Source organism: Balaenoptera borealis, assembly GCF_965194805.1.
Source record: "Balaenoptera borealis genome assembly, chromosome: 12".
NCBI lineage: Eukaryota > Metazoa > Chordata > Mammalia > Artiodactyla > Balaenopteridae > Balaenoptera > Balaenoptera borealis.
In genome coordinates, this window is record NC_138869.1 from 52,058,947 (window position 1) to 52,083,718 (window position 24,772).

The 24,772-nt window shown below is 40.2% G+C and overlaps 1 protein-coding gene and 1 pseudogene across 5 annotated transcripts in view; one reads left to right on the forward strand and one right to left on the reverse strand.

Moving 5' to 3' along the window:
• The window catches only part of KIF15 (kinesin family member 15), a 119,197-nt gene that overhangs the window by 74,786 nt on the left and 19,639 nt on the right, over positions 1-24,772 (forward strand). For 3 of the 4 annotated variants that reach the window (XM_082348345.1, XM_082348344.1, XM_082348347.1), the window contains exons 10-26: positions 394-516; positions 2,474-2,597; positions 3,136-3,212; positions 3,438-3,647; positions 4,559-4,736; positions 6,554-6,719; positions 7,537-7,678; positions 14,111-14,308; positions 15,059-15,166; positions 15,438-15,543; positions 16,433-16,598; positions 19,031-19,181; positions 19,343-19,428; positions 20,410-20,479; positions 20,868-20,954; positions 21,902-22,006; positions 22,824-22,946. In XM_082348345.1, coding sequence (XP_082204471.1) covers positions 394-516; positions 2,474-2,597; positions 3,136-3,212; positions 3,438-3,647; positions 4,559-4,736; positions 6,554-6,719; positions 7,537-7,678; positions 14,111-14,308; positions 15,059-15,166; positions 15,438-15,543; positions 16,433-16,598; positions 19,031-19,181; positions 19,343-19,428; positions 20,410-20,479; positions 20,868-20,954; positions 21,902-22,006; positions 22,824-22,946 — 2,220 coding nt within the window. The remainder of the gene's footprint in view (positions 1-393; positions 517-2,473; positions 2,598-3,135; positions 3,213-3,437; positions 3,648-4,558; positions 4,737-6,553; positions 6,720-7,536; positions 7,679-14,110; positions 14,309-15,058; positions 15,167-15,437; positions 15,544-16,432; positions 16,599-19,030; positions 19,182-19,342; positions 19,429-20,409; positions 20,480-20,867; positions 20,955-21,901; positions 22,007-22,823; positions 22,947-24,772) is intronic. The other variant, XM_082348346.1, reaches the window with a different exon arrangement.
• Positions 11,509-14,101, reverse strand: LOC309608505 (protein LTO1 homolog pseudogene; annotated as a pseudogene). The gene has a single exon. The product of its transcript is annotated as a protein LTO1 homolog pseudogene (transcript).

Genomic DNA, 24,772 nt, shown 5'->3' on the forward strand with positions numbered 1-24,772 from the left:
TTTGCTTAAAAAACATCTTGTGGGGCTTCCCTGGTTGCACAGTGGTTGAGAATCTGCCTGCCAATGCAGGGGACACGGGTTCCAGCTCTGGTCTGGGAAGATCCCACATGCCGCGGAGCAACTGGGCCCGTGAGCCACAACTACTGAGCCTGCGCATCTGGAGCTTGTGCTCCGCAACAAGAGAGGCCGCGATAGTGAGAGGCCCGCGCACCGTGATGAAGAGTGGCCCCCAGTCGCCGCAACTAGAGAAAGCCCTTGCACAGAAACGAAGACCCAACACAGCCAAAAATTAATTAATTAGTTAATTAATTTTTTTAAAAAAATTAAAAAAAAAACAAACAACATCTTGTGGTTTCTCCCCTGAAAATGTGTACCATTCATATCATTAAACAGGATTCCCTTGGAGGTAATGCCAAAACAGCCATAATTGCAAATGTTCATCCTGGATCTAGGTGTTTTGGGGAAACCCTATCAACGCTTAATTTTGCCCAAAGAGCCAAGCTGATTAAAAATAAGGTAAAATACTGAGTATACTTAAGTAAATTAGAAAAATATTTAAGCTTGCAGTATCTCACTTTTGTGATTGCCCTCATATTAACATTAGCTTTTAGTTACTGTATTTCTCTGTTGTGAAAGCCTAACTCTAAGCAAGGTTTCTATTTTATCTTTCCTAGCCTTCTATATCGCTCATGTAATTTGAGACTAGAGTAGGTCTTATGGTCATTATTGTTTGGCTAGTTTTTCCTCAAGGGAAGGCAAAGTTTTTCCTTTGTAATTGGGCTGGAGACTAAATTTATTTACCTAAACCGCGCTATCAGAGCTGGGTGTTGGGAGCAGGAGGATCCACTATGAACGCAGTTTAATGATATTGACAAACTTTGTCTTTCAAGTTGTCTATAACTCCAAGGATTCCTCATTTTTCTTTATATGCAAGAAGTTTCCTTGATATTTGTGTACACCAGTGGTCAGAAAACTTCCTGTAAAGGGCCCAAGAGGTAAATAATTTCGGCTTCTTGGACCGTATGGTCTCTGTCCCAACTACTCAGCTCTGCCTTTGTAGTGAGAAAGCAGCTGTAGATGATATGTAAACATATGGGCATGGCTATGTTCAAGCAGCACTTTGCCAACCCCTGGTGCAGACTGTCGAAAGACCAAGGAGTTCCCCACTTGCTTTGGAGAGGTTGGAGGGCTCTTTGGTTCTAGACAAAAGAATCAAAGGGCGTAAACTGGCAAATTAATTTCCTCTCTCTTTCAAAGGAGAAAGTGGTCATTCTTACCTCCCAAAATAGACTCCCTAGTGATCTTATCATGGTAAAAGCAAAGAGGTACATGTTGCCTCTTCCCTTGGGTAAGGCAGAAGAGTATAGGTCTGGTTATTCATTCATTTTATTGGATTATGAACCCCCTGTGGGATATTTGTAATATGAGGAGGAAAATCATTAGAGCTTCCTGACCCTATCTCTTGGGACTTACTAGAGAGTTGAGAACTGCAGGGATAATTAGAATTATGATGTCACCGATGTGACAGTGATGTCACAGTGTATAGGATTGCCTTTTAATGAGGCTGTCCATAACAATCAGAAGCAACTAGAAATGGCTTCTTAACACATGAAATAACAAAACCAGGAGCCTTATACTAGTCACTGCCAATGTTGAGTCCTCTGCTGCAGCCTACCAAGGGAAAGTGGCTCGGATGTCTGGAATTTGTTTAAGAGTGAACAGTCCTTCCCCGTGGGCAGACCCAGCTACAGACAGGAACATGGGGACCTTGGGGCTGTCAGAGGTTTCTCCCTCACTCTGGAGTATTGGGTATTTGATTTGGTTGGTTCTCAGCTCTTGACTCTTGTTATCACCCTCTAGGTTTTGTGGGACGTTATGAACTTCTTAGAAGTCGTCTCAAATAAGACATTTCTTTAAAAGAGCATTTAGTGTGATAATAAAACAGAAATGGAGTTGTCAAACCAACTCTCCCTTCCAGGAGACTGTTAGGAAATACAGGGTTGGACTTTTCTGGAGAGGGTGGTTTCTTCCAAGCCAGTGGAGCTCAGGTCAGCTCTGCAGTTCCTTACACCTCTTTAGTGAGCGAAGACAGGGGGAGGTGACACTCATGGGGGTGTTTGCTCTTCTTCACGGGGTGGGGTTATCTCAGGAAGAAGGCAGTGTTAGATGAATATATGTTGATCCCAGAGGCGACCCAGCCCAGCAGGGCCCAGGGCCAGTCAACAGAGCAGAGACCTAAGTGGGGGCTTGGGGAGGGGAGGGGAAAGAGTCTCTGGCTCTAGGTGTGAAGGCAGAGGGGAAGGAAGCTCCCTCCACACTCCAGCGCACTGATTTTGGAGGCCTTTGGACTGTTTGTGAGATGCAAGCGCAGTTTTGTTTGGTCTTCGTCACTCCAAATCATACAAACAAATATAAACACGAGACTGTATGGCTCAGCATTCTTTTAATGCTTTTTAAAAAAATTCTTGAACAGGCAGTGGTAAATGAAGACACGCAAGGAAATGTGACCCAGCTCCAAGCTGAAGTGAAGAGGCTCAAAGAGCAGCTGGCCCAGCTTACTGCAGGGCAGATACCACCAGAAAGCTTTCGGACTGGAGGTACGACGGGCGCAGTGTCCTCTAACCGGAGGCAATCCAGGCATGGGTATTAGTATGAGAGCCCTCCAGTGACAGGAACAACACAGTAAGGCTACCCAGATTTCCCACGAGTGTCTGTTCCTGTTTATTTCACCTACATAGGAACATGGTACTTTGTAACCAGACACAGTTACCACAGGTACTGATTTCTGTGAGATGTGGTGGGAAAGGGGAGTAGAAATAATTTTGAATAATTCATCCCTAATAAGTGCTAAAAAGAGATACTAGTAAATTTCATTTAGATCCACTTCCAAGATTCTGTCATATGGAATCTTTATATGTTTACTAAATTGGATATGAGAGACTTACTTTTCTTCAAAGAATAGGTAATTTGTAGACTGGGTTAATTTGAAATTCATGATCTGGTGATGAGAGTGATTCTTTAAGACGAATTGAGAGCAGTCAATCAAAGGCTATTTTAGCTCATTTCTTGTTCTTAAAATTTGAGAGATAAAACATTTTTCCTCTTTCCTTTTCTTTCTTACTGGACCCGTTACAGACAAAGATGAGACTGACTACATGAAGTATTTCCGAGAGGCAATGTTATTCTTTAAGAAATCTGAACAGGAAAAGAAGGTAGGAAACTGAATTAGTAAAAGGGGATTCAGATATTTTAGGCTTTCACTATGAGGAGCTTTTCCGAGTGAAATAAATGGCACAAGTAAATAAAACAAAGGAAGACTGAAAAACCTAATTTTGCCTTTGAGATTAAATGTGAAGTTAGTGTTTATTGCTTGTTTTGTGAAAATTTAGGGAAGCCCAATTATTTTTTATGTTTAACCAAATTATGAATTTCTTAAGTCTTTGGTAGAAAAAGTTAGCCAATTGGAAGACCTCACCCTCAAAAAAGAAAAATTTATTCAATCTAATAAAATGATCGTGAAATTCCGAGAGGATCAAATAATGCGCCTGGAGAAGCTCCACAAGGAATCCCGGGGGAGTTTTCTGCCCGAGGAGCAGGATCGTTTGCTGTTGGAATTGAGGGATGAGATTCAAACTCTGCGAGAACAAGTGAGTACATGACATTCGCAGTAATTGTGAAACTAAAAGAAGTTCAAGGCAAGTATGAATCAGTCACCAAATTGGTCAGGAAATTCTTGTAATTTAATGCAAGAGAAAGTGTTTTAAATGAATTCAACTGACAGTATGATTGCATAATGTGCCCCTCCCCCCTTCCCCCCCACCCCCCAATTTTCTAAAGTAGTAAAACCTGAAGGGAGAAGGGAGGACGTGGTGGTGGTTGTGGTGGTGTCGCTGCCGTGGCACTTAGCCCCAGCAGGCCAAGCGCACTTCCTCCCAGTGGGCACCTGGGGTTATCGGAGCCAGTAGTCTCTTCGCAGCTGAGCCCTTTGAAGTGTTGTTGTTTTTCCTTTTCCCTGAGAGGATGGATAGTTAACACAGGCACGTAATTAAAAAACAAGGATAATCTCTTACCAGAGGGGATATCTTTTGAGAGGTTTTTCTGCATTTTCCAACTAATATTGATAGAAGTTTTTACTTTTATCCCTTTTGTGCACAGAAGACAGCATACACACTTTTCTGTACCTTGCCCTTTTCATTTAATGTGTCTTTTGGGGGCATTCCACCCTGGTCAGTAGAGTTTCCTAATTCTTTTCAGTGTGTTAATTCAAGCCGTCTCCTTTGCAGGAAGAGCCTGCCACAATGTGCACCCTGTGCTTATCACCGCAGGTGCCTGGGTGAACGTTTCAGGGGTAGACAGGGAAGTTTCGAGTTTCCTGACCCGAATGTAGAGTTCAGAGTTGTAGGATATGCACGTATTCAGTCTGATGGTAAAAGCTGAGGTGCTCCCCACCCCCGCAGTGCCTGCGGTGTCCACAGTGTTTGCTGTTGGCTTTCGGAAGGACTTGTTCACTAAGGTCATGTTTGTAAATACGTAAGTCTCTAATTCTTCCATGTGACAGGTAGAGCACCACCCCAGAGTTGCAAAATATGCTATGGAAAATCATTCCCTCAGGGAGGAGAACAGAAGACTGAGATTGTCACAGCCTGTGAAAAGAGCCCACGAAATGGATGCCCAGACCATCACAATCCTGGAAAAAGCTTTCTTTGAAGTATCTGGCACAGAGAAAAATGACAAAAGTAAGACGTGATAGTTGTAAACATGCCTTTCTCTGTCTTACAGATAAAAGATTGATTCACATATTACTTTACATTTTTATTAAGTGGAATTTTCCTATTTTAAGTATTTGAAATGAAAAGTACTTAACTAACGACAACATGAATGAGTGTAGAGTTGAGATATTTATTCACCTGACGAACATCTGTACAGTGTGAGAGATGTCAGGGTGATCAGACTCACGGTCCAGCCAGCACAGTGATTGGTCCTGACGTCATGGTTGCGGGTCATGCTTGCCAGTGTACGTTCTGCTCTACGTTAGTTCTGTAAGTTTACTGTTACTCTCTGAAAAGTGGTTTAGTTACTGATCTGATTTACACGCTTGGCAGCTATTGGTGTGAATGCTCTGGGATTTGGTAACAAAGTCTATGTTTGCTCCATTCTTAGAGTGAATATCTTCATGGTCTTTTATCACACTCTGTTTCAGCCTTTGTTTCTCTTTAGGTTGAAATTGAGATAGTTCTAATCTTTTTATACTGCAGTGATAAAGGAAAAAAATATTTTTAAAATTTCCTTTTCCAAGCCTTCTTCCATCCTGTTATGAATTAACAAAAGAATAAAATTCACAGAATATGGGTTGTAGAGAGACCACAATTTTAGATGCAAAGTTAAAATCAGGTTTTCTGTATTAACTATTTTTTCCTACAATGCTCTGTATTTTGTTGGCCATTTTGCCCTCAGTAGTACCTTAACTTACTACCTTTGAAAGATACTAATGGTAATTTCTGGACCTCACCATCTTCTAAACATACATCATTCTCTAAACAATTTCTTTTTTAATAAGCAGTTTGGGGTATTTACTTCAATCTTCTTTTTTTAAAACATATTTATTTATTTTATTTATTTATTTTCCTTATTTTTTTTTGGCTGTGTCAGGTCTTACTTGCAGCACATGGGTTCTTTGTTGAGGCATCTCTGTTGAAGCATGCAGGATCTTTTCGTTACAGTGCGCAGTCTGCTCAGGTTTCTGTCTAGCTGCAGCACGTGGGCTTCTCTCTAGTTGTGGCGTGCAGGTTTTCTCTCTCTAGCTGTGGTGCACAGACTCCAGGGCTTGTGGGCCCTGTAGTTGTGGCACGCGGGTTCCAGAGCGCATGGGCTCCTCTGTAGTTTGCGGCAGGTGGGCTCTCAATGAGGCGCACGAGCTCACTAGTTGTGGTGCACGGGCTTAGTTGCTCCACGGCATGTGAGATCTTAGTTCCCCAAACAGGGATCGAAACCACGTCCCCTGCATTGGAAAGCTGATTCTTTACCACTGGACCACCAGGGAAGTCCCTCTCTAAACATTTTTACATGTTATTTCCCATACTGAAACTCAGTGGCACTCTTTTCAACAAATTCAGCCTTCTAAGCAATCCCTGAAAATTAATATATTCTACCTGGTAGATGATACCAAGTTCTTTCAGTTGGCTGCCATTGCTATTTGTTTCTTTTGCTAAAAATTCATTGACCGTTGGCACTAATTCCTGGAAGATTCAATTGGTGATGTTTCTCTGTCCAGCAGTGTGGGTGTTATACTTCAGTCATTGTTTGCTCTTTTCTCTTAATGGAAAAGGTGTTGGCTTAAATATGCCCCTTCATCCTGTGGCTTCACAGCTTCTCAAAAACAACTTCTGATACTCTTTGATGCACTGGGTTGTGTCTTATGTCTCCTCTTGAGTTACAGGCCCTTGTATTTTAGGGTCCACTTTCCAATGATTTCTCTTTTTTCCTCCTTGTGCTTCAAAATTGATACCTGGCAGAGAACTTAGAATATGTATTCTGTTATTTTTCTCTTTCAAAGACCAGGTTGTTTCCTTATTATCAGGTGAGCAAAGATTCTCTCCTAAAGCTCTGAAAGAGCCATGTTCGTTAGCAAACACTGAGAAGTTAAAAGCACAACTCCTGCAAGTTCAGACAGAGCTGAATAATTCAAAGCAAGAATATGAAGAATTCAAAGAACTAACTAGGTAAAGTATAAATACACATTCATGCTTACTATTTCTGATCTTTTAGTGTTGGTTTGTTTTGGTGTTTAGCATTGATGATTTAATTGAGCATTTACCTTAAATATTCTAATATAGCAGCTAACTTGTTTTGACATGAAGGAAAAGGGCTTGCATCTAGCTCTTTTTCTTTACTCATTTTTAAAAATTGAGGTACAGTTGACATAAACTTCTAGTCTTTAATAATATATTCAGTGAACTAGATGATACAGATGTTTTAAGGGATATACCTATTGAGATGAGTATCTGTTAAAGTTACTTGTAAATTCTGTATCTGGCCAGCAAATTTAAATCACTGCTGTTATGAATTAGATCAGGATTTTTAGAAATTACAGGTTTGTTAATATTCTTTTTTTTTTTTTGAGATTCACGTTCTATGCAGTTATTTATTTTTTATTAAATTTTTCCTGTTAATATTCTCACTTGATATTCTGTGTAAAAGAAAACAAAGATAAACCACATTCATATTATAACTAAGATTAATCCTATTCTAAAATATATAGAAATGTTTGTTTTAAAAATAACGTGTTACATATGGAATCATTGTGGATTGTTTGGGCTTTTGAATTGGAACGCTACCATTTGCTAGTTGAATACCTTAAGCAGTCATCAATCTCTGAGCTGTATTTTACCCAATTGGAAAATCCCAGTAATAATCTGAGAATATCTCTGATTTAAAGAGATAACTATAAAGTTGTGTGAGAACATAAACTGTAAAGTACTCTACAAATGTATGACATTACTTATTACCTGAAACACTCAATATTATAATACGTATTAGGAAAAGGCAGCTGGAATTAGAATCAGAGCTTCAGTCTTTGCAAAAAGCGAACCTTAATCTTGAAAACCTTTTGGAAGCAACAAAAGCCTGCAAGCGGCAAGAAGTTTCTCAGCTGAATAAAATTCATGCTGAAACACTTAAGGTAGGTAATCTGAAGCAATACTTCAACCTTAAATCAGTGGTGTCTCATTTTGTTAATAATGGAGAGTCTGCACAGATTATCTCCAGATACAGATAGAATCCCTTGCCAACAGTTAACCCCAGGGTAATACTAGTCCTAGGGTTCTGATGTATACCCCCAGTGGCAGGGTCATGTGGGGAAGAATACAGCATTTGGAATCAGACCTGGGTTCAAATTCTAATCTGTCAGTAACCTTAGGCAGGGTTTCCTAACTTCTGAGCCTCATTTATTGCCTCTGAATTGGAGATGAGGCCAACTTAATAACAGGGTTTTTAGAGCATTAAATGAGATAATAAAGTGCCTGGCACCTGATGGCTCTCAGTATATGGCAATTGTTGCTATAATGTGTTGTGTGCTCAAAGCTTGCAGTGGAAGAATAGAAATCCTAAAGATAAAGACCACTAAAGGATCAAGGGTAACACGGGGGATAATAGAAGGGATTGTTCCCCTAAATAACCATAGCCCTCATGAAAGAAGAAAACCGTGAACATCTGAGAATGAGGAGAGGGAAGGGGAATACATAAGGAAGGCAAAGGTTAAGAAGCTAATGCTGCTCATTCTGGTTATTTTAACTTTTGGACCAAATTCTCTGAAGGCTGAAAAAACCTTTCCTTATACATCTTAAAAATAATAGATGTTTCTCTCTAATGGTTATCTTTATCAGTGATGCTTTTTGTATCACTTAATGGGATACTGCTTTTTAAAGTAATTTTATTTGTTTGAATAGGTAATCACATGACTGGAATTTTTTTTTTAATATTATTTATTTGGTTGCACTGGGTCTTAGTTGCAGCAGGCGAGCTCCTTAGTTGCGGCTCGCAGGCTCCTTAGTTGCGGCTTGCCGGCTCCTTAGTTGCAGTATGTGGGCTCCTTAGTTGTGGCATGTGAACTTTTAGTTGCGGCATGGATGTGGGATCTAATTCCCTGGCTAGGGATCGAACCCGGGCCCCCTGCATTGGGAGCATAGAGTCTTAACCGCTGCACCACCAGGGAAGTCCCATGACTGGAATTGTTAAAGGTACGAAGTGACAAGTCTCATTCTGTCTGCTGTCCTTTCAGCCAACCAAGACCCTCCTTGGAGGCAGTCAATGTCACAAAGTTTTTTTGTTTTTTCTTTCTTTTTCATATATTTTTTTTCCACAAACAGCATACACATACACATCATTCTACACCTCAATTTTTTGTTTAAACATAATGATATTTTAGAGTTTGTCCCACGTCTAAAGGGAGAAAAACAAACTTTCACTTTTTTTTTTTTTTTTTTTGGCTGCGTTGGGTCTTTGTTGCTGCACACGGGCTTTCTCTAGTTGCAGTGAGCGGAGGCTACTCTTTGTTGCAGTGCGCGGGCTTCTCATTGTGGTGGCTTCTCGTTGTGGAGCACGGGCTCTAGGTTCGTGGGCTTCAGTAGTTGCAGCACACAGGCTCAATAGTTGTGGCACACAGACTTAGTTGCTCCGCGGCATGTGGAATCTTCCCAGACCAGGGCTTGAACCCGTGTCCCCTGCATTGGCAGACAGATTCTTAACCACTGCACCACCAGGGAAGTCCCTCTCTCCTTTTTGTTTTTGTTTGTTTTTTGTTTTGTTTTGGCAGCTGCACAAGAACATACTGTATGGATATATCATGATTTAACTTGATATATATCAAGTTAAATACTATTATTTAACTTGAAAATACTATTTTCAAGTAAATACAAGAAAAATACTATTTTTTCTTATAAAGGTAGAATTTTTAAGATTGCTTTTTTAAAAAGGCGGCCTTTAAAATCTGTGCAGGAAATTATTTTAAAATACTTAGAGAATATCATCAAATGTTTCATAATTTGAGTTTGTAGTCCCTTAGCAATAGAATTATAGAGCTTGAAGCACTGTGGCATTCTAGTCTACTTCTTTTTATAGCTGAGCAAACAGGATGAAGGGGATTAAAAGGTTTGCCAAGAGTAGCATAGCAATTCAGGTCTTGTTGCTGTTGTTCATTTTTAATTATATGAGAACTTTATGGATACATTATCCTTGTTTAAAGAAAGTATACATATGTATACAAGTTTCGGTTAAAGTTCCTTTTGAGTACCACTGCCAGTCTGGGTCTAATCTGGTCCTTCATCCCCCATCCCCATCCCCAGGGGTAATTTATCATCAATTTGGGAATCCTTTTTCTTAGCAATTTTGTACAGTAAATATACATAGTCTGAGAAGATATGTAGAGTTATTTCATAGATAGTTTTTTTTTTTTTTTGTCGTACTTTGTTTTTAAAAATAAATGGAATCATCCTACATATGTTATTCTGCAATGGGCTTTTGTTAACTCAGGAATATGCCTTGGGTCTTTCCACATGAACTAGTACTTAGAACTCTACCTCATTTTAAACCCAGGCTTCTGTGCTTTGGAATAATTACGTGGCTTATTTAGGTGGTTTCCAGTGCAAGCATTCTCCGGGGCGGGTTTTATGAAGGAGAAGTGGTAGTTTTAGGACGTTTCAGTATCCTGCTGAAGTGCCCTCCAAGTGGCTGCACCACATTCCTTCCCAGGAAGCCTGGGAGCACTCCTTCCATAGCACTGGCCCCAGAACTGGCATTGTTCTCCAGTCTGATGGGTGAAAATGGTTTTAATTCTACTTTCCCTCATTTCTAGTGAGGTCAGACCACATCTTTTCCTATGTTCATTGCCATTGGTTGGAACACAGGAAAAGATGTTTGACCTATGAAAAAGTGCCTATTTTCCTACTAGTTATTTATCTTTTTCTTGTGATTTGTAGGCGTTTTATGTGTTAATCTTTTGTTTGTTATGTATACTGCCAGTATATTCTGCCATCATGTTCCTTGTCTTTCATCTTTGTATGTGATACTTTTGTTATACAGAAGTTTTAAAATTGTGATATAGCCAGGTTTACCGATCTTTTATCTTTGCGACTTTCTTTTTTTGGCCGTGCCGAGTGGCTTGCTGGATCTTAGTTCCCTGACCAGAGATCGAACCCGGGCCCCAGCAGTGAAAGTGCCAAGTCCTGACCACTGGCCTGCCAGGGAATTCCCTCTTTGTGACTTTTTAAATACATTTTTAAAGGCCTAGACAATCTCAAGAGCATCAGTATATTCTACTTTCTTTTACTACTTTTATTTTTTACTTTTTATTTTTTTTGCTTTAAAATATGCTGTTTATTTTTTCCTCCAATTATAAAAATAATACAGTATCTAAACAGATAGTTTAGGAAACACAAAAATCCACCCAGGAAAACAACAACAAAAGCCCCTCCATTCCACCAGTCAGAGATAAGCGCTGCTGGTGTCTGTGACGAAGGCACATCTGAGGCCGTGTGCCCAGCCCCGGCCTCTGCAGAACTGAGGTGGGGCTGCAGGCCAGGAACAAACAGCGAGACACACGTAAGACAGCCGAGCAGGATAAAGCCGGAGTCTTGTCCTCCAACAGCTAGAAGCTGTTTCTCCCTCCTTGGCACACGGTGAGGGCCAGCGTCCCAGGCCCCGCAGGGACGCCCCCAGCAGCTGCCAGGGGAGCACGGTTTACCCAGATGCTCTGGAATGATTTTAAAATCTGGAGCGGATTCACGGCTATCCCTGTGCTAATCTCACTCATGGCTTCCAGATCTGCTCCCTGTGCCAGGAGCGGGTGGGGAGAGGCCTCGGGCCGGGGTGCCCGAGGGGCCTGGACACGGGCCGTCATGTGCAGAGAAATGCCTGGGAGCCACGCATCTCAGGGGGGACTGGCCTGCCTGGACCTCACCGCATACAGACGATGCCTTTTAAGTCTGGGCAGAAGACAGAAGAACTCACAATAAAAGGAAGGCTGCAGTAAGGCTCCAAAGTTTCTGCACATAGAACGGTGACCATTTTTGATGCTGCAGAGCCCCACCTACCAGGGGACACAGGAAGAGCACGTCCCGGCTCCCTGGGGACAGGGCTGGCCTCTCCTCCTCTCAGCCAGACACCCACGTCCATGGCCACAGGGGATGCCCCAGGGCTCCCCGGGGCACAGCGGGGACCTGCGGGCAGGGACCCTGAGCCTGTGGGTGCGACCGCACGTTCCAGAGCGGGCACCAGGAGACGGGGGAGAGAGCCGGGTGCCGGGGTTGGAGTCCCAGCTCTACCACCCGCTGCCCTTGGACCAGGCAGTCTGTTGGGCCTTGGTTTCCTCGTCTGTAAAGTGGGAATAATGCCCACCTCGTGGGCTCCTGAAGGGACTAAATAAAACATGAGAAGCAGGTCACGGCACTGGCACATCTCAAGGGTCAATAAATGTCACAGTACCCATCACTCCTTCCCATTAACCTGCTTCGTGTCAACCCTGTAGCTCTCATTTTTTTAAAAACTGTCCCTGTGAGCGCTGACCGAAGCCTGGGGGGTAAAGGGGAGGTTTATCCTATCCAGAGCCAACCCGAATCTAGATCCAGCCAGGCCTGCCAGGTGACGAGAACCCCTGAGCCAGCGGCCTGGACCCTGGACCAGAGAAGAGCAGCCCCGCGAGGGCTCTGCCAGGGCCGCGTTCAGACAGCAGAGCAGACAGGGCCCAACAAAGGACGGGCTTGTGTGGAGGGGCCCCGTGGGGGCCACTGAGGCGATGCAGGCAGACCTCAGGGGAAGGCACCGGCCAAGCTGGAACTCTTCCTGCAAAACAGTGAATCCCTCATCATTGTTTTGCCTTTAATCGCATTTTTAAACACTTAACATACAAACATCTGTTCCTTGATGTTTCGTCTTTGTTCCTCTGTCATCCTCAAAATGAAAGTCCAGAACCTTCTGCACTAATTTTAAAGTTGGGCTGAACGTTTAGTAATGAACAAGGCTGCTTAAATTTCCCTCTAATTTTGTCTAAGTCTTCATGAAGTTTATCATAAGTAGGGTCATCATAAGGGAGTTTCTGAATCATTCCAATCAACGATTCTAAGACCTTCATCTTTCTGCTGTCTTTCTCAGTGGTGGAACCGTGCAGGAGACATCTCCACGCAGAAGCAAAACCTTGGTAGCACCTGATCTCAGATCTGATTTTAGCTCCATGTAACGTGTTATACTGTCTTCCTTCAATCATACCCAAACTACTTCCTTATTCATAGCCTTCCTGATACCCTTCCCCGTGAAACCTCTCATCCGCCATCACGATGGCATCGAACATGTCCTGACTCCCGGCCATGGCGGCAGCCGCCGCGACCCCAACCCCCGCCCCTCCCGGCCACAGACCCGCAAAGCCTCGGGCACGGACACCTCTTTTACTACGTTTATAATTTTCTTTTTGCATTGAGATGTTTAATGCGTCTACTATTTTATTTTTAAATGGCATGACACAGGTTTACCTTTTTTTAAAAACAGACCATGTTTTATATATGGAATCTGAAAAAAAAAAATGGTTCTGAAGAACCTAGGGAGGGGCAGCACAGGAATAAAGACGCAGATGTAGAGAATGGACTTGAGGACACAGGGAGGGGGAAGGGTAAGCTGGGACGAAATGAGAGAGTGGCATGGACTCATATACACTACCACATGTAAAATAGATAGCTAGTGGGAAACAGCCGCATGGCACAGGGAGATCAGCTCGGTGCTTTGTGACCACCTAGAGGGGTGGTATAGGGAGGGTGGGAGGGAGGCGCAAGAGGGAAGAGATATGGGGATATATGTATATGTATAGCTGATTCACTTTGTTATAAAGCAGAAACTAACACACCATTGTAAAGCAATTATACTCCAATAAAAATGTTTAAAAAAATAATAAAATAAAATAGTGTTTTTCTCATGTTTTTCTCATTAATTTGAACTTTCCACATATAAATTATTCTATTTCTGGACTTTTTATTTTCTTCCAGTGTTCTATTTGATTATACATATGCTAATAATGCATTGTTTTAGTGACCATACACTTACATTTTTATATTGACCAGGGAAGTCTTCCTAATTTGTTGTCTTTTTAATTGTCTCTTCTTGCACTTTTTTTTTTTTTTGTATACAGTTTGGAGTTGACTTATCAAGTTTCATTTTTAAAAATCTTACAACAATTTTTGCTTGAGACTGCTTTGAACTGATAGATTTGTTTCCACAAGGGCATTTCTATGCTGCGTCTCAGGGATACCTTTTGTTTTCTTTTTTTTCTTAAATATTTGTTTATTTGACTGCTCCAGGTCTTAGTTGCAGCATGTGGGATCTTTAGTTGCGGCATGTGAACTCTTAGTTGTGGCATGTGGGATCTAGTTCTCTGACCAGGGATTGAACCTGGGCCCCCTGCAGTGGGAGAACAGAGGCTTAGCCACTGGACCACCAGGGAAGTCTCAAGGATACCTTTTCTTTTCTCTTGATGAATAGAATTATAATTTTATCCTCTCTGTTCACACAATTATAAATATGCTGTTGTTTTCATGTGTGCTAATGTTGTTTTCCTAATAATTTTTTGCTGTAGATCATAACGACACCAACCAAGGCTTATCAACTTTGGTCTCGACCAGTACCAAAATTAAGCCCTGAACTGGAGAGTTTTGGCTCTGCACACACTCAGAATTCTAGCAGATTGGATAAGGATATCTTAAATGAGCCAGTGCCACCTGAGATTAATGAACAAGCTTTTGAAGCCATTTCTGAAGAGCACAGAATGGTGCAGGTACCTGTTTAGTATTAAAATCGTATGTTTTTAAGGATGAGTGTGTAAAAATCCCTGGGTTAGAAATCAGCCTGCTCTTGTTCTTTCAATCTGCTTTGCAGTATTTAGCAAGTCAGTTTCCACTCTCCTTGAGCTTTGGTTCTCTCGTGTGTAAAAAGACCAGTTTGCCACTAGCTTCTAGTTCCAGAACTGGTTTACATGGCACAGTGTTGTATCTGCTAAAGAAGATTAAATAGCTGAAAGAATCTTGTGATAGATCAAATTTTAGACAGCTTTTGGTATATTTGAAATAACATGTGAAGTTTATCTCAGAATCCAGTGATTTGTTTTTTCTTTTAAGAAGTTTATCTACTGTCTAGTAAAACTTACAGGGAGCTACGTCACCCCAAATTCCAAAATTTTGCCCTTCCACAGGTATGGAGGCCTTTCTGGTGAAGTCACTTCATATAGGCCTGAGAAAGCTTCTTAGAAGTCTCAAAATGGCTCTACGATTTAATCTATGATTTTAATTTTAATCACTTCTTTCCTTTGTGTTTCAAATTATCCACTTTGATGGGCCACAAGTGTAATTCTGAAACATGAGAGATCATTAGTGTAGTCTTCTGAAATGGTTTTCTGGCTCCAAACTGGCCTTTGTTACCTTTGTCCATATGAGGTTTTGAGTTTTGTATTTTTAATGCAGAAGAAATGATGGACTGTTTAAGATGTCCATTAAAAGAATTTTTGACCACTGAAGTTCTTGTGTTGCAGGAACAAATGTGTGCCCTTCAAGTCAAGTTGGATGAAGAAGAGCATAAAAACCTAAAGCTTCAGCAGCACATTGACAAACTGGAACATCATTCTACTCAAATGCAGGAGGTGAGACCGCGAGCATTGCCTCAGAAAATGTATGAAACAGATCCTCAAAGTAAGAGCGTCCCAGGAAGGAAGTGACTTTGTGAAGCCTTGGTCAAGGTTTATTTGAGTTGTATTCTCTATTTTGTTACTTCACCTACTATTCTGATAATGAGACACACACCCCTAGTCTGAATTTAAGACTAGATTTTAAAAACAGAAACAAGGTGATGATTTGGAGTGTGTCTTAGCATGCCAGTATTTTTTTTCCAGTAAATTTATTTCTTTCCCAAAGCTTTTCTCATCTGAAAGAACTGATTGGACCGAACAGCAGCAAGGTTATCTCTCTCAGTTGAATGTCCTTGAAAAGCAGCTTCAAGACACTCAGACCAAGAATGACTGTGAGTCTGAACACTGGAAGCTTCCTAATCTGAATACTGTAACTCACTATCTTTTTACTCGTATGGATAAAATGTTGTCCCTGTGTTTTTGGTTGGTTGTTTCTGTTTGTTTGTTTTAAATTAGACCAGACGAGTAATAGCAATATATTATAAAGGGTAATTTTCTCCAGGACTGCTCTCAAACAAATGATACAAATGTCTGCTTAAAGTTTTAATACTGCTTTGAAAACAAAGTGTCTTGAATTCATAAGATGAAGGTTTTACTAGTGACAGAAAAGCATAAAATATATTTGTATATATTCATAGATGTGGGAATATCATTTAATTCCCAGTTTTTTTAGTTTTTTCTTTCATCAGAGTATTTGTAATAGCTTATGATAAAGCTAAGGCAAAAAAGACAACCGTTTCCTTTTCTTTGATCTAAAAAGTTACCTAATTTTAATTCCAGTTGGAGTTTCCTTAGAAGACCAGAGTGTTTAACCTATTTTGGAAAGTTCTGGTACATCTCCAAAGGGTTTTCAATAAGTAAGATTAGGTCACTTAAAATACGTTAAATCTCTTGGCTTTTTTTCTTATTTGAAGAGTTTTGATGCACATTCTGCAGGAGAAATGTAGAAAAATCAAATGACCTACATGTGAGGGACAGGTGTTAACTTTTTTTTTTGGTAGAAATATACCAAAAACCATGAGCAAGGGAGAGGAAGAAAATAGAAATCTCAGTGCTCCTAGATACCTCCCATTTAGTTGTTCAAAATTTTTACTCTTAAAATGGTCTCTTCAACTTGTTTTTGCTGATTGTGTGAAGGGTACCTAACAAATTTGCCTCCTTTGTAAAAAATACATGTAAAGAAAAGTCTGTTAAGAGTTATTATGTGTTTGTTTGTTTTAGTTTTGAAAAGTGAGGTACATGACCTGCGAGTAGTTCTTCATTCTGCAGACAAGGAGCTGTCTTCGGTGAAACTGGAGTATAGTTCATTCAGAGAGAGTCAGGAGAAAGAACTCAACAGCCTTTCCGAAAGACACATGCATGTACAGCTTCAACTACATAATGTCAGGTAGAGTTGTTCTGTTATTGTTTCAAGTTGCCTGATGGCCTGTAACCCAGGACTACTTGAAGTACAAGTGCTGTAAACCCAACTCAAGCTAGTTTAAAAAACTAAAAGGTAATTTATTGGGAATGCCCTGGCTGTCCAGTGGTTAGGACTCTGCGCTTTCACTGCCGAGGGTCTGGGTTCGATCCCTGGTCAGGGAACTAAAATCCTGCAAGCTGCACTGTGCCCCCGTTTAAAAAAAAAAAAAAAAAAAAAATAGTTTATTGGCTCATGACATTGGGAAGCCCCAGAGGTGATTTTGGTTTCACGGACAAACTAGATTGAATCTCAAACAATATTGTCAGTGTGCATTCCCATCCCCCCACCCCCCCCTCCAGCTTCTCTCCCTCACTTCCTCTTTCAGTCCCTCCCTCCCTTTCTCTCTGTTCTTCTTCCCTCTGTGTATTGCCCTTATTCTCTTCTACTGTTGAGGACCTTCCTCTATGTGACGGGGAACAGATTGCCTCAGACAGCTCCATCTTCTGTCTCCTGGCATAACAACCCCTGCGAAGAGATTCTCTCTCCCCATCGCCATATATCAATCCCAGAGAAAACTGGTATTGTTCTTGCTTGAGTCATCTGCTTACTTTTGGGTCAATCACTTACCAAGGGTTGGCGCAACAGAGGTGACGTGTCTGTTCCCTCTCCAGCGGGAAAGGTGTGCTCTTACTAGAAGGGACAGTACAAAGTAGACCAAACCAGTAGTTGCCACCATTGTCCACAGTAACTCCAGAGGCTGGCTAGTTAGTCAGGTGCTGGTAATCTTGAAACAAAGTAATCTAAGATGTAAATTGTTTGTTTTTACTGGGTTTTTTTCTCACTAATTTCAACCTTTTGTAAAACGTAACTTAAAACCATCTCGTGGTTTTGATGCTATTTCCCAAGTCTATGGCAATAATTTAATAATGGACATTGATTGTGATACTGTGAGTGTGATATGAGTGTGACTGCTCACTCTAGAAAAGCTGCTAATAGACAACCTTGAATTTAGTTTTTATAGACATTGCAAAGACTAAAACCTGTAATGCTTGAGTGTTTTTTGAATAGGCAACAAGGAATTGAAAATAGAGGAAGAAAACTTGAGGTCTGCGTGTCTCCATAGACGTGTTTTTGTTGGGCCTGCCCAGTATGGTTTTTGAAAAAAATTTAGCATAACATTTTTAAAATTGAGAACTTTCTTATAAAGATCCATATTTCAGCATCCTCTTAAAAATCCGACAAGTTGCTGGCACTGGGCCCACATTCTTGCATGGCCGCCATCCTTTAGAGAGGGGCCTGTGCTAAGTCAGCACAGCCTCCACTCCCCGGCGCCATTTCCCCAGCACCAAGGCTGCTGGTCAGTGGCTGTTTATCATCACAGGTGCACTGCTGTTTTTTCTTACACCTGGTATTAGTTTTTAACATCCGAATCACTAAATCTTATCTTGGCTCTGTCAAACTAATTTTGTGTGATTTTTTTTTTGCACTAAATGTGACATACATTGGGTGTATCACTTACTGGGCTGCTTAAACTGTCATGGCTCTCAAAGTTTGTTAAGACCTCTAAGTGAAACCACCCAACCGCCGTGTATTTCTTGAATTATTTTACCTGCTTTATATATACAGTTTGTATCATAAATCATATGTTCTTCCTCTCTACCATGTATTGTCTGTATATCTGTCTTTAGCAACTGATTTATCCCACTTCGTAATTTGCCACTTCTACTCTGCATGGACTTAGTGAAGCCAGATAGATCCAGGTCTCACAGCCCTCTGTGTACAAGCTGGGACATCTGTTTTGGGTGGTCCAGAGGTCATGTCTACTAGTTTTTGGATGAAGTCTGTTTGGGCATGTCACAGTATGTTGCGAAGTAGAATAAGAGGGTGAAAACCTAAAAAGCAATAAGTAATAATCATGTGACTTAAAAGATATTTATCCTAAAGGAGTTTATTCTCTTGCTCAGATCAAAGCCATATTTGCCATCTTGAAAAACCTTCCTATAGTCGGGAGAATAGGTGCTGAGTCTATAGAGTTCAGCTATCAACAAAATTAAATCAATGGGCAGTCTTTAGTTTACATGAAGGTTAGGTCTGGAACCCCCTAAATGAGTCTCATCACCCGAAATTGCCAATCAATTAAGCATGTCTGGTTGAAATCACGGGAGAAAGAATGAAGAAGTAAATAGCTGCAGGCTAACACGCCCAACCTGTCTGTTCCATCCCCATCACACTAATATTCGTGCATCACATCATAATGACCATTTCACAGAAGTCCGTGAGGAGCTTTACATCAGTCAAGCCTTCTGTAAGTTGGGAATGGTCTGTAGATGGGATAAAGTGAACTACAGATAAATCTGACTAGCAGAACTACATTTAATGTCTATATTTACTTTTGTAAAAATGTTTTCCTGATAAAGATTAGAAAATGAAAAGCTTCTTGAGAGCAAAACCTGCCTACAGGATTCCTATGACAACTTACAAGAAGTAATGAAGTTTGAAATTGACCAACTTTCAAAAAACCTCCAAAACTGCAAAAAAGAAAATGAAACTCTGAAATCTGATCTGAATGTAAGTTAAGAAGGATATTGGTTATTGATGAACTTGTTCTGGATGTGTGACTGTTTGACCTCTTCCTAACTTCTGTACTGGCCCATTGTGCCTGCCACATAGAAGGTACTCCATGTGTTTGTTGACTACACCTTAAAATCTAATATAACATTGTCTTTTAGAATTTGATGGAGCTTTTTGAGGCAGAAAAAGAACGCAATAACAAATTATTATTACAATTTGAAGAAGATAAAGAAAACAGTTCTAAGTGAGTGCTATTTATCTTTTCCATAGTTGACTAGAATATCATTTACTACCACATTCTTTATCTTGCGAGTTTTCTTTTTTTTTTTTTAATTGCTAATAGCCTGTTAAGTTTTTTTTTGAAGCATTCCAAAACGAATATCAGATTTTTTTTGTATAAATGGCTATGTAGAGAAACTTAATTTTTCAAAACATTTAATAACTAGCTACAGTACTTTTTAAATGAATAGCAATTGGTGGTGATCAGAACTCGGGACCTTCTGTAAATAAATCACAGTATTTATTATTGAAAGGTGGGGACTGATTTATTTCTGTCTCTACTATTTGATTTCTCTCTGCTCTTTTTTTCTTCTGGTCCCTTATATGAACACCATTGTCTTTCTTTCCTCTCTCCAAATTCTTTTCCTTGGTGATCTCTCTCAGTCTCTTCGTTCCAGCCAACAGGAGGATTATTACTCTAATAAGAAGAATTTGTATTAGTGTATTCAGCAGATCCTTGTAGAGTTCTTACTATGAGACAGATTCTCTTCTAGTCCCTGCTATATACTGGTGACTCCATATAATTGGGAAAGACAGTTAACATTTAGTCATTCATTCAAACGTTTAGTGATATCCAGCAAGCCAGGCACTGTTTGGTAAATGCCAGGACGTTTAGAGGTAAGACAGTGAACAAAATAGCCCCGCCCTTTTGAGGTTCACATTGTAGCACAGAGAGGTGGGTAATAAGTAAATACTATATATTATGTTAGGGAGTCCTAAGTACTCTGGAGAAAAATAAACTGTCCTGGCACAAAACTGGGTTCTTGTTAAATAACTGTTGAAGAAACTGGTTCAAATTTCTGATCCTACTAGAATACAATTCCTAACACCAAGTATGTGTCTAATAAAGTTCAGTTGCATTGCATTGAATCTCTTCTGTACGAATGGACTCAGTTCCTGTTTCCATTGAATGAGTCATGAGTAAAAGATAGTTCTTCTTTTCCAGAGAAATCTTAGAAGTTCTTGAAGCTGTACGTCAGGAGAAACAGAAAGAGATGGCCAAGTGTGAGCAGCAGGTAAATGTCCTATTCTCTAACTCTGAAATTTGAGGTTTATAACTTTTTTTCCTGATGTCCAAAGAGATTTGTTATAAAAACTGTTTCAGCTTTCAGATGTTGAAAATTTATAATAAAATGATGGAATTTTTGGTTGGTTGTATTATTTTCAACTCTTGTTTTTCTAACTCCCAGATGGCTATAATCATAATTTGTTGGTGGTTTCCTGATAGAGATCACAAAATCATTATCTTTTAACCCAACTTTTTATTTTCAGATATTACTCCTTAGTATACACTGTTTAATATGAAAAGCAGATTTCAACTCCTTTTATGCTTTTTAAAATACATGTGTGTGGTTAACTTTGTGATTTAATTCTCTTTCTAAAAATATTAATTTTTCCCTATAGATGGCAAAAGTACAGAAACTAGAAGAGAGTTTGTGTGCTACCGAAAAAGTAATCAGTTCTCTGGAGAAGTCTAGAGATGCTGACAGGGTAGGTAGAGGTTCAGGATATAGCCCCCTGCATTTTCCTTATAAACGCTGCCTTCGCATTCCAGTCTCCTGCTCCCAGGGTTAGCTAGCATTTCTGTATGCACTTAGGCCTTGCTCATCTTCCAAGGTTGCTAGAGAATGAAGTCTTTAATTTTCCTCATAACTTCAAGCGCAAACTGTTCTATCACTCTTTTTTTTTTAAAATAAATTTATTTATTTATTTATTTATTTATTTATTTATTTATTTATTTTTGGCTGTGTTGGGTCTTCGTTTCTGTGAGAGGGCTTTCTCTTGTTGTGGCGAGCGGGGGCCACTCTTCATTGCGGTGCACGGGCCTCTCACTGTCGCGGCCTCTCTTGTTGTGGAGCACAAGTTCCAGACGCGCAGGCTCAGTAGTTGTGGCTCACGGGCCTAGTTGCTCCGTGGCATGTGGGATCTTCCCAGACCAGGGCTCGAACCCGTGTCCCCTGCATTAGCAGGCAGATTCTCAACCACTGCGCCACCAGGGAGGCCCTCTATCTCTCTTGATGGCAGTGTTTCTAAAACACATCCCTGCATCCCTGCCGCCTTTAACTAGGATGCTTTAAGGTCAGTGCGACCTTTTCTCATTGATTGTGAGTGCCATGATACAAATTCTCAAATCCCTGGTGTTGGCTTTAACTTGAATAATAAACATTAATATGTATGTCTGAACATAAAATTAGTTGTACATTCCTTATATGTCTAGCTCTTATTCATTCATAAAACCAAAGCAAACAATTAACTAAAATATTAGAAAACCAATAAAATATAAATTGGTAATATTAATAATGTAATGTGACATATGATATTTTGCTAAAATAAAATTGACTTCTCCTATTGTCATTTGGAAAGATAAATGATTTATCATTAAAAAATGATCTCCTTGCTGTCATTGGGTATGAAGATATTGTTTCTTTCCTTGTCAGGAAGTTGTAGCTGACCTCATGAGCCAGATCCAGGAGCTAAGAACCTCAGTCTCTGAGAAAACAGAAACCATAGACACCCTGAGACAAGAACTGAAGGACATCAATGTAAGTTCTGTCGCCAACAAGATATTAAATTTGAGCACGAGGCACAGTTCACAGACTCAAGTGGTTAACAAATGCCCCACAGAAAAAAGGGTTCTGTGGTCACCCAGGTTTGAAAATATGTACTAGTGAAAGCTCAGCAGGCTTGGGTATCTGCAGAACCCGCAGGGCCTTCAATATGCTGACGTGTGTGCTGTGTGCATCTCGGGAAGGCAAAGTCGGCTGCAGCATTTCTCAGATCTCACTGACCTGGGAACAGTGCTCTCTGTGCACATTTGGGAATTGCTGATCCAAACCACATCAGAAACAGACTGACTGTTGCCTCTGATGGTTAAGGGTATGTGGTGTTCCTTAATTGCTTCAAGAAAAAAAATAGCACATTTTAATTAAGTTCAGAGACATCAGTGATTTAGAAAGTGAGTTTGTTTCCCCATTATTGGATTTTATCATTTCCTAAAGTAACTGCTTACTCTTCCTGCATATAAATGGTGAATGCTTCCTCCGTCCCTTGGGTCAGGGTAGTTTTTTGTTAATGTTCCTCACTCCTGTGCTCCAAAGGGAGCTTGCTGCACTCCACTGATTTCTGATAAAGATGACAAAAGCAGATGTTTTTTCACTGATACCTGTGGGACTTTTCCACTTCTTCTTGCCATTCATCCATTAACTCTTCCACTCCTTCATTCAACAAGTAGTTATTGAATTTATTTGTGTTAATCTGGTCATCACCTTGGAACTCAGACTCATTCTTCAGTTATTTTAATCTAAAAATAAACTGATAATAAAGCAGACAGATCTTGTATCATCATTTTCTTTTCTGCAGGGCAAATACAATTCTGCTTTGGTTGACAAAGAAGAGAGCAAAGCATTGATTAAGAGACAGGAAGTGGACATTCTGGATCTGAAAGAATCCCTTAGACTGAGAATACTCTCCGAGGACATAGAGGTAGATGTTAACACATCATCACCCTTTTTGGTTTATTACTTGTCAGTATGTTTCTATGTGTTATTAATGAATAAATAGAAGACTTTTAAAAAGGAGTAAGTCATAATTTGAGCCACTTTCCCTAAGGTAGTTAGGCAATTGATAGATAATACTAAGATTGTTATATTTTGTTTAGTTGATTTATTTCCATTCATTTGTGCTAACACCATGCTAAGTTCCTGTAACTCACCCTCTTCTGAAAACGAAGCAGAGTGGAAACTGCATTTACTTGGATGTAGTGGTAGCAGCAGGGAGCAAAGAAAGGGCTGGTTAACCACAAAATTGCTTCTTGTGTTTTAGCTAAAATAAGTTTTAATTATCTTGTTGTTGATGTAAATGTATCTTTTAAAAAATTAAGCAGTACTGTCGTGTGGTTCAATATTCAAAATATATAAAGCAATATACATTCCCTCTTGTATATCCTTCCAGAGATATTTTTGGCTAATCCTATATACCTTGAGTTTTCCTTTTTTCACACAGATGGTAACCCACTATGTATACTGCTCTGAACCTGCTTTAGAAATAGTTTTCTTACTATCCATGAAACAAATTCAACAAATATTTATTGAACCCACCTGCCATACAACCTGTACCTGTTTGTCATTTGGGAATGGAAGAATGATTGAAACACAGATACTTACCTTGAGGCATGCAATCTAGCTTAAGAGGTAGATGTATTGTGATGTAATAAATGACTTGGGAGCACAGAAAAGGGAGGGAGAGGAGCGGTTATGCCTGGAGAATTCCAAAGAGCTTCCGGAGAAGATAGTATTAGTACAAGACTTTGCTAGGGAGGGAAGCTGGCACCTGTGAATGTTTGTGGAGCATCCTCATAAAAGGGAACAGTTGGGTGTGACTGGCTTGAGGTGGTTGGCTTTTTGGCCAACCCAATAATAATCTAGATATGAGAATTAGATGTATATAATAGTGAAAAATTCAAATCAACTGAAATATTTAGTGAAGGGTTAAATGGTGGTGCATCCATAAGATGAAATAGAGCCCACTCAGTGAAAATGATATAATAAAAGAGTAAGTATATGTGGAGATGTTTGTGATCTATCAGGTATGTGTGTGCAATACATGTATCTATGATGTATATGTAATACTGTATGTTTAATGTATATGTAATATACACTATTATATATATCTGTGCACATATACATGCACATCTGGAAAGTTAGGGGGAATAGATTCTGCTCTAATTTGGTAGAGATTACATACACTGTGTACATAGGAATTATGTATGCAACCTATAGGACTTCTAATTCTCTCTGCCACCTTCCATCAAGCTACTTCCCTGAAAATTTGATGGCCTATGACACTGTATCACAGTCTGGTGGCCTGTGACACTGTATCACAGTCTGGTGAACTGGCCAGCCCCTCCCCAATTAGCTAAGGGGTACTCATCTTTACAACTGTTTACCTTCCCGTGTATAATGGACTAGAATCTATTGGTGAGACAACAGGTAAACTAGAGACCCATGCCTGGAGTCCTCCCAGGGAAGGAGAGATCAGCATTAAGAGATTACCTGGGGTTGAGGGGAGAGGGGAGCAGAGGGCGGTTAGACCTCAACTGGGATACTTACATGAATTTACCGTAGTATTTATCTCTGGACCTCATGACTTAAGTATTAACTGCTTGGTTTGTCTAGGAATGGATTAGCATACAAGCAAAAAAAAAAAAGATTCTCACTTAAAACTTTCTTAACGTTTTAAAAATCATACATAGTAATGATTTGCAAATCGATACTGGAACACCACAGTTAAAGAGAGTCTTCCCCTTGGGG